The 10294-nt window shown below is 34.0% G+C and overlaps 1 protein-coding gene across 1 annotated transcript; it reads right to left on the bottom strand.

The window, feature by feature from the left end:
• Positions 1-3007: 3007 nt before the first annotated feature.
• LOC145034460 (serine/threonine-protein kinase PCRK2-like) lies at positions 3008-4778 on the bottom strand. Its single transcript, XM_078982879.1, has 3 exons — positions 4303-4778; positions 3949-4212; positions 3008-3865 (listed from the first exon to the last, which is right to left on the bottom strand). Exons 1-3 carry the CDS (start codon positions 4594-4596, stop codon positions 3221-3223), a joined length of 1203 nt encoding a protein of 400 aa, XP_078839005.1. The 5' UTR covers positions 4597-4778; the 3' UTR covers positions 3008-3220.
• Positions 4779-10294: the final 5516 nt, after the last annotated feature.

Genomic DNA, 10294 nt, shown 5'->3' on the forward strand with positions numbered 1-10294 from the left:
AACACATATTTTGGTTAGATAATAAATCATTTATAGACCTCAGAAGACAGCATATCAATGTTGCGTATTTTATGTTTCAACATTTTTTTTTTGGAATTTGTCCCGATTTAAAATGCGCATAACTCACTCATATGAAGTAAGAATGACTTGATTGTTTTTCCATCATGTAATTTAGTGTTTGTACTTCAATTTAGAATGTAAAAAGTCATAATTTGGTTAAATATTGAATCATTTACGAGCTCCTGAATATAACATATCATCTAAAATTTCAACCGGTTCTAGTTTGAAAAATAACCGTAAACCGGGACCGGAACCGGAACCGGTGCTAGAACCGGCGGTCCGGTTCCCGATTCTTATAATATAGGAAAACCAGTTCCGGTTTTAAAGTTCATACCTAGCTAAATGTACACTACAAGATTTACAAATGGGTCTATGACTATACATAAACTAATATGATGTTATTCATATTCTGATCATATCAAGAAACATACATATGAACTTATATAAGATCGGTCAATGCTTTATATTCGATGATATCAAAACAAATGATGATTAGGACGACAAGTCATTTATCATTAAAAACAATTAATTTTTATTAATTTTAGCAACGACTTTAATGTAAGTAAAATCTGTCCATACTCGTGATTTTCGACGGATGTGGCGCGGGCTTTCTAGGTATCCTAAGTATATGGGATTCAACTATCTTTCAACTATCATTGGATTTTGATCATGAGGCTATCAATCCAACATGGAGTTTCGGGTGTATCCTAAGTATCTTAGAATCAATAATGAAACAAATGGGATTCAGAGATAAGTGGTGCACATGGATTTTTGGTTGCCTCTCAAGCTCAAGGGCATCTATTTTGATAAACGGTTCTGCAACAAATGAATTCCAAATTTCACGTGGCATTAGACAAGGCGACCCTCTATCTCCATTTCTTTTCATACTCTCCATGGAAGGTTTACATGTCACATTGCAAGGTGCTAAGATGAAAAACCTGATTAATGGTGTTAAGCTACCCCACAGAGTTATCCCATTTATTCTACGCTGATGATGCCCTATTTATGGGGGATTGGAATCAAGTTAGTATTAAAAATCTCTCTCGTATTCTCAAGTGTTTCCATATATCGTCCGGACTAAAAGTCAACTTTCATAAATCTAGACTCTTTGGCATATGTGTTCCTGACTCTGAAATCCAATCTATGGCGATAACACTTGGATGTGTGAGAGGTTTATTCCCTTTTTCATATCTGGGTGTCCCAGTTGGAGTGAATATGACACTAAATAAAAATTGGCAACCAATTTTGGACAAGTTTCAAAAGAGGCTGTCAAGTTGGAAAACGAACACACTTTCATTTGGTGGTAGATTGACCCTAATTAAATCGGTCCTCAGTAGCCTCCCCACGTATTACCTCTCTCTCTTTTTAAAGCACCTAAGGGAGTCCTGGAATCCTTGGAAAAACTTAGAAGGAGATTCTTATGGGGTGGAGAAGAAGACAAAATGAAAATTCATTGGGTGGATTGGATTGATCTAAGATTGTGACAAACAGAAAAAGGTGGCTTAGGAGTTGGCACATTATTAGCACAAAACATTGCACTTTTAATCAAATGGTGGTGGAGACTCAAAAATGAACAAGGGAAACTGTGGGCGGAAGTTATTGAGAGTATTCATAATTTGAAAGTACACCCTCCACGTTTTTGTGCAGGAAGGATAGTTTTGGTGTTTGGTGTAATATCGACAAGGCTATTAAAAGTCTATCGAGCTGTAACATCGAACCAGGTGAGATATTCTCTATAATTCCAAGCTTCAACCTACGAATTCTTTTTGGAAAGACATCTGGTGTGGTGATATCCCATTACAAAATCGATTCCCTTATCTGTACAACATGGAGTCGGTTAAAAAGTGCACACTTTTGGACATGATTAATGCGGATGGTTTTGTGTGGAGATGGAAACGTAACCCCCTAACAACAATATGCTTATGGAATTACATGCGTTTCATCAATTATTCGCCTCTCAGGAGTTTCAATTCTCTTCAAAAATTGGATTTCGATTTAACTTACACCAAGAGGGAACTTATATGGTTAATATTATGAGGAGACTAATTGGCGATTGTGGTAGCCATTTCACTGGGACACTGATACGCTGGTCGGAACTCATTCCCCTTAAAGTCAAATGTTTTATATGGAAGGTCAATCTTGACAGAATTCCGGCCGCATAAACACTCAATGAAAGGGGTATTTCGGTAAATAACTTGAATTGTCACTTATGCGAAAGCGCAATCGAATCAACAAATCATCTTTTATTCGGGTGTAACTTTGCAAAGACGGTATGGTACTGGATTCTCAAACGGTGTGCTCTACAGGACATTGAATTTGACAGTATCAAGGAATGTAATGAGTTTGGTAATTCCTGGGGGAACTGCTCAAACAAAAGGCAGGTACTCAATGCAATCTTATACTCGACAGTGTGGAACATTTGGTCAGCCCGTAATGAGAGAATCTTTCACAAAAAACATCACTCTCCTACTAATACGGCGGATTCAATTATATTACAAGCGTTTGAATGGTGCAAATACAGGGGTAATTCTGGAAAATGTTGGGTAGATTGGAGCTGCTTCCCATTTTGACATCTTGCTTTTTTTTTTTTGTTTGTACATTAGTTTATGTTTCTGTTTGTTGATCCCTGACTATTGCATAGCTTCTTGCTATGATTTCATCTTTTCTAATATATGCTTCTTATTCGCCGTTTTCAAAAAAAAAAAAAAACGTCTAATCAATCCTATACCCTTCATAAGAATTTCAAATCCAATTTCTTTCGTTTCACGAGACTGACCATGGCCCAATATCGATACATATATAACAGAAATATGAAGTTATAGATCTGGGGCGCTTATGCAAGGCCCATCGATGTATATGAGCCGAATGAATGGAGCCACATTGGGTTCAACCCCAAAATGCACTTCAAACTTGATAGCGTATTTCCAGATTAACATACAAATGAATATGGAACATCAAGATCAATGTATAACTCAAATAGACCAATGATGAATTAAAGATAACAATTGTAATGCACAAGGGCTATACACGTTCTGTTCACTTATGTCAAAGATGCAAACACATAAATATGTGTTTATGAAATGTCTATTTACCTCTCGCCGCCTTCACTGCTCCAAGAGACAGAAAGCAAGTGCTTATTTGGTTGATGGCGGCATTAATGTCATTTGCTAATTCGCACGCATACACAAGAACAAACCTTTCTAAACCAAGATTTCAAGAGCTTTGAAAGCCGTGTCACTGGGACTATACTCTTGGAAGTTGATGCAGGATTGGTTACTTTTGATGGGTTAACAGGCTCTATACTGGGAGCTGGTGGAGAACTAATTACTTGTGATGGAACCCCAGTGACTCCAATAACCAGTTCTAGGACCTCACTCATCTTTAGCCTTGACATCGGGTTCTTTTTTAAGCAAAGATCAGCTATAGTGACTAACGCCTGTGCTGACTTGAGTGAATATATACCTTCAAGTCTTGGATCAATGATAGGCTGGAGATTTTTGGATTGTACGTAAGGTCGCACCCATTCTATTAGCTTTTGCTCGTTTTTAGGTTGATTCCTATCGAATGGTTGCCTACCCGTGATAAGTTCATATAGAAAGACCCCGTAACTCCACACGTCGCTCTTGGATGACATATGCCCTGTATGGATGTACTCTGGAGCCACATATGCCATTGTTTCTATGAGGTCATGGTCATCAATGTCTCCTCTTTGAGAACCTACCATAGCCACCCCAAGATCCGAAAGCTTAGCATTCCATTGATTATCTAGAAGGAGCTTGGAAGAATTGAAATACCTGAAAAGAATCTACAAAAAACCAACGTTACTGTCTTGTTTGTAAGCATGTCAATTTCTAAACTACTTTTCCCCTAATTTTCCTGGATATATACCTGAATGTCCATTCCTTCATGTAGATATGCCAAGCCACATGCAGCATCTTGAGCTACTTTCAGCCTCATGTCCCATGAGAGAGGTGTTTCAGATTTTGTAGATAAATGATCCCTCACGCTTCTGTTAGGCATGTATTTGTAGACTAAAAGCAGTTGCGTAATTTCTCTTTCATTTTCTTCGGTACAATAACCAACTAGTTTTACAAGGTTTGGATGGTCAACCACCCCAAGAAAATGAACCTCCGATAACCAATCTTTGTGATCCTGTTGCAATATAATCAAGATTATTTTTAATAAAACTCAGACATATAATTAATCATGATGCAAAGTCAAAGTTGAAGGAGAGAAACTTGCCTTCGTTACTCCTTTGAGGTGCTTTACAATGACCTGGATCCTATCAAAAGGATGCTCCAAACTCTTGACCATACCCTTATATACACTTCCATATCTACCGTTTCCGATCTTCCAAGAACTGCGAAAATTATTAGTTGCGACCTTGAGCTCTGCGACTGTGAAAACCCTCAAACTGTTTGGTTTTCCGGCCAAATTTGAGGATACTGACGACCTCGGTTTTGTTAGAGTTCTGGATTCATTTGCGATCTTCCTACTGTCATCATCGAACGAGAAACATCGGCAATAAAACACCATTCTTGGTTCAAATCATTGAATTTAGAAAACCAGATTTAGAAAAAAGTTCCATTGAAATTTGACCATGAAAGATTGAAAGCAAGTGGAAATGTCCTTGCCAACCATGCAGTTGACTCTTTATTCTTAACAAACACTCTTTATACTTGGAATAGTTTTTTTCCCTGAAAATGCCGTAATTAACGGGATGGATTGTGTATACCAAGTGAACGCTCAACTTATTTTATGTTATAGATTCTCTATTATAATTCATCACAATTTTTCTTTATCATATCATATTCTTGTTATTATATTACTGTCATATAATATAAAATTTATATATTATCAATATCAATGCTATTAGAATAATTATACTCTATATCGATTTATATATGAAAATAGTTTTCAACTATACGATTGTATTATTTATTCATATATAAAGCAACTAGTCATTTATTTTAGCTTGAAAGTTCAAAATATAATACATAAGTTTATCTTCAATTTATATAAACTAAGTGTGAGACCCATGTATTAAATGAGTTTAATTAAAAAAAAAAACAAATATAAAATTTTTAACAATTTGAAAAGTTTGAATTTATAAGAAAAATGAGAAAAATTTGAATTATTAAAATTAATGAGACTTTAATGTATTGATTACATTACATATATAAATTATTTCTAATAAATACTTTACATATGTATTACCTTACACATTAAATTTGAAATTTTAAAAAAATACAATAAAATGACAAGTGGAAAATAGGAAATTTTAAAAATCTAGAAAATACCATGTGTCCAAATGATTGAGAAGAGGACATGTGACAAAAAAACATTCATTTATTATAGTAGATTGTAAAATACACTACAAAAAATTTGAGCATTAGCAACGCAAACCTTTAGCGTCGACATAACTTTCGCATTACTTTTCGTCGATAAAGGTGTGCGTCACCGCTAATGCTCACACGTCATCAATCCGTGTCAACAGCTAAGATGAAATCATAGCTGTCTATTTAGTCCTAATCCAACGACAGAAAATCCACATCGTCTTCAACCTTTAGCGACAATGTTTTTACCGGCAACATCGTCGCCGCTGATACCCGAAAAAATACCATCAAAATTCCCTCCAATGTTGTCGTCGTTATTACGCTCCTGGTCGCCGCAATTGCTAGCCGTCGCCGCTAATACTCATTGCAGACAATACCATTTCTTCTTTCCCAAATCTGTCCTGCTTTCCATTTTTCCTTCCAACTCAAATTGTTGCGATTGCGTCAATCTTTAACCAATTCCAAAGCTTCCATCGACGTCCAACACGCCGGCGACCCAAACAACATCATCGGCGACCTACCTTATCACCGGCGACGTTCTACAATGGTGATTCCACCCCATTTTCGGTTACAACTAGTTGCTGTGAGTTTCTTTTTTTTTTTTCTTTTTTTTTTTTTTTAAATCTTTTGCTTTTTGATTTCTCCTCTTCCCCACTGAATGTACATGTGTGTTGAAGGAATTTCGACATCTTGGAGTTCGTTTTTTATGGAATTTGAAGATCCCCACCTCCACCACCACTTTGTTGTCGGAAATTGCCATCACAATCACCATAAAAAAGTTTTTTTTTGTTTATATATATATATATATATATATATATATATATATATATATATATATATATATATATATATAATTTGTTGATTTTGTGTATATATGATGTGTATTTTTATGTGTATGATGCATGTATATGTGTAATATGTAGGTTTTTTAAATATTTGTATGTGGATGGAAACTACAATGCTATAATGAAAAAAATGAAAAAAAAAAACAAAGTAGGATGCTATAATGGGATGTGTATTATTTTTGTATGTGTGTAATTGTATGTATAGAAATTATGTATGTAGTTAGTGTTTGTATGCAATTTGGATGCTATAATGTTATAAATGAAAAAAAAAGGTAGGATGCTATAACCAAAAGCATTATTTTTTATATGTGTATTTGTATGTATAGAAAATTATAAATGTAGTTTGTGTATTTGTATGCAATTTGAAAACTATAATGCTATAGATGAAAAAAATGAAAAAAAAAAGTAGGATACTATTATGGAAAGTATTATTTTTGTATATGCAATTTGGAAACTACAATAGTATAATGAAAAAAATAAAAATAAAAAGTAGGATGCTCTAATAGAAAGTGTATTATTTTTGTATATGTAATATGTTTAACTTTTATTCATATTGTAATTTTGCAGGCTGACTTTTATTCATATTGTGTTTCTATATTTTACATCTTGTAATTTTGCAGGCTATATATGGGGTTTAGTTGGACGATACTCTTCTGCATGATGTCGGATGTTATGGGCCTAGGACATGGAGCTGATGGAGTCAGGGATCCACCACCCCCAGTAGGCTTTGGTCGTAGACAACACGAACATAATTGTAAGTCTTATTATGATATATTTATTAGCTATTTTTATTCATTTGTTATAGGCTGTCAGGACTAATATTTTTAATTATATTTTTTAATTGAGCTTCCTAAAAAAGAAGAGGTCTATCAAAAAACATTCATCTATCAAAACTGATACGGGAAAACAAAGGAAACCCGTGGATTTGGATTTCGACAGGGAGCTCATATATTCTCCTGTCGGGAAATGTGGTAATTAGTTTACATAAGATTTGGAGGTATATGTGGATGAACATCCATTTGAGCGTATCTAGTTGGGATAATGTTTCCTCCCACTTTATAGAATGTCATAGTCGTGCATCTAAAAGTAACTTGGATAATATTTTAAGTCTAGTTGTGATTGGTATTTAATTAGATAACTTTTTTGTATTTGTAGAATAAGTTTGATTTGGATAAGGTTATCTTGGATACTGAACGTGCTCAATTGTTGCGGAGCATTAATGCGACTCCACAAATTTTTACAGATGCTGGAAAAGTAAAGCTCATACTTATTTTCAGAATGTCGAGGGGCTTACAGATATCCCAAGGACATTAATCACCCCAAGGGTATGTCACGTGAAAATTTGGTGTAAGCTGTCAAACATTTTTAAACGCCCGAATTTTTAAAGCGTTCGACGTCAAACAAAGGAGTCCATGTACAACAAAAAGTTATAAACAAAGGGGGTTTGTGCTCTTATAGTAATGTCTATTTCAAAGAAGTAAGTTATGATATATTTAACTATTTATTTAAATTATAATTAATCTAATTTTGTATGTTAAATAGAACATCACTCGAATCGAAGCATTTGTAAGGCTAATACCGATCGTCAATGGGTATTTAGTAGTCATATAGTCGAGCAATAATACGTAAGTAGTTAATTTGTATTTTCATATAAGTGTTTATATCGTTAATGGATATTTAGTAATCTAATTTTTATGATGTTTATCATTTTTTGAAAATACAAAATGTTTTACTCCATGAGATCAGTCAACAAACTCAAGCTTCTTCCGAAGCCAGCAGTCTAACGCCAAAGGATATACAAAATTGTTTTGAAAAACTATTTTGTGTTCGACGATTCCATATCAAAGGCATCAAACGTAAACCTTCTATGGTTGTGTCTGTATACAATAGAGAACAACCACCAACATAGCCACCATAATAATCCTAAGTAATTGTTAGTTTAAGTGTATTTGAAAAGTACAATGTTGTAATGGAAAACTGAAAAAAAAAAAATAGGATGCTATAATAATCATTACCTTAATTTGTAAAATAGAATGTTATAATAATATGTTGGTAATTGTTAGTTTAGTATAGTATAATGCTATAATAGAAAAATGGAAAAAAAGCACAATGTTATAATGTATATGCCATATTGTGTAGGATGTAATTTGGTTATAATTTGATATATTGGTACTTTGTAGTTTGGTAATTTTTGGAAAGTAAAGAGCTATAATGGAAATATAAAAAAAGTACAATGTTATAATGTATATGCAATATTGTGTATGATGTATTTTTAATTGTATTTGGAAAATAGAATGTTATAATGATATGTTGGTTATAGTTTGATATGTTGGTATTTTGTAGCTTGGTAATTTTTGGAAAGTATAATGCTATAATGGAAAAAAATTATATAATGTAGATGTAATTTTGTGTATGGTGTACGTATAAGTGATATGCTGGTTATAGTTTGATATGTTGATATTTTTATAACGTCCAAAAAAAATTAGAACCAAAAATTTTGTTTTTGTAATGATAAAACTATCAACCAAACATTGTGTATAGAAATCGTAAAGGAAATCAGAGTATATCAACAATCTTCCAAAAATACATCCGAGTCAAGTAGAACTAAAAATCATGGTGTGTACATTACGATCATCCCGAGCTCTTCCCCTTCGAACCGAAAGTACTTAAAACATAAACTGAAAACTGTAACACAAAGCATAGTGAGTTCCCTAAAATACCTCATACCATACATAGACGTCAAATCAAGGCTATACTAGTTCTATTTCACCCTCGAGTCTATTGTTGGATAAGGTGTCTAAGTCCATAACTATTTCTGGTATGTACTTGACCCGACCCGGCATGGTCCATTTGGGTTGCATGGCACCATGCAATTGGATAGACTAAATGAGAGAAATAACACTTGGAGATTATTAATATATTATAAGTTCTAATATATTAATAATATTATTTGATTAGTTTGATCAAGAATTAATTTAGAATTAATTAAGTGATCAAAAGATAACTAATTAAATATATGGGTTGATTAAGTAAATCATCCATATCTTGTATAGTGGGCTAAAAGGCTCCATGGACTATCAAGTTGGGTTCCACCCATAGGATGCTCCATGGGAGTTACAAACCCATGGATCATGGAAATGAAGAGTCATGACACATTAGGGTTTAACCCTAGATGTGTCAACACTATATAAGTAACATATTCTCCACCCAAAATCGGCTAGACTAAGAAACAAGAGGGCTTGGCCGATTTTGAAGAAGTGAGTATTCTCTCATAAGTTCTTCCAAGAGCATTTGGTGTTGTGTGAAGCATTTGAGGCATCACACTTGGGGTGCTAGGCTCACAAGGTTTCAAGGAACACAAACAACAACAAGGTAAGTTATTCTATCTATACTTTATGTTAAAATTGTTCCCCATGTATGCTAGATAGGAATATAACCTTGGAATTCAACTTTGCATGACAATTAGACAAATATAGATCCAAGGTTATTAGGGTTGCATGTACACTTAGGAAGTGTTAGAATGCTCAAAACCCATCAGTGGTATCAGAGCCTAGGCTTGTTTGTTCTTATTTGTGCTTAAAAGTTGAAAACAGAATCGGAAATTTTGCTGTCTGCAAATGGACTCGTCGAGTCCATAGGGGGGACTCGTCGAGTCCATGAGTATCTTCAACCAACTCGGCGAGTCAGTTTATGCACTCGGCGAGTAGGGTCGAATGAGTGCAGAATTTCGATTCAGTTGCTGGAAAATGAATTAGAAACATTACCCTAAACTGTTTTGGTAATTGAAAACTTGTTTTTGGTGGTGTAATGTCTTTGCTAATTCATTTACAACAACTAGTTATCAAAATTACAAAGTTTTATGTAATTTTTGGTTATGTTCATATTCATGTTCTTGTTCTTATGATGTTTTAGATGATCATAGGAATTATTTGTAACCTATTTGGTAGTTTAATTCTTGATCATAATGTGTTTTAATGGAGTCCATAACTTATCTTTAAGTTATGGAAAACCAAGAGTCACGCTTGAGTTAAAACCATTAAGAAAACACAAGAG

This window comes from Lactuca saligna, chromosome 1 (assembly GCF_052625555.1).
Source record: "Lactuca saligna cultivar CGN05327 chromosome 1, ASM5262555v1, whole genome shotgun sequence".
Lineage (NCBI taxonomy): Eukaryota > Viridiplantae > Streptophyta > Magnoliopsida > Asterales > Asteraceae > Lactuca > Lactuca saligna.

Bases quoted from the DNA above. Each gene is read 5' to 3' on its own strand.
- LOC145034460 (XM_078982879.1), bottom strand. From the start codon at position 4,596: ATGGTGTTTTATTGCCGATGTTTCTCGTTCGATGATGACAGTAGGAAG. The intron at 4,213-4,302 runs GCAAGTTTCTCT...ATATTGCAACAG, and splicing joins ACCTCAAAGGAGTAACGAAG to GATCACAAAGATTGGTTATC. The intron at 3,866-3,948 runs GTATATATCCAG...GGTTTTTTGTAG, and splicing joins ATGAAGGAATGGACATTCAG to ATTCTTTTCAGGTATTTCAA.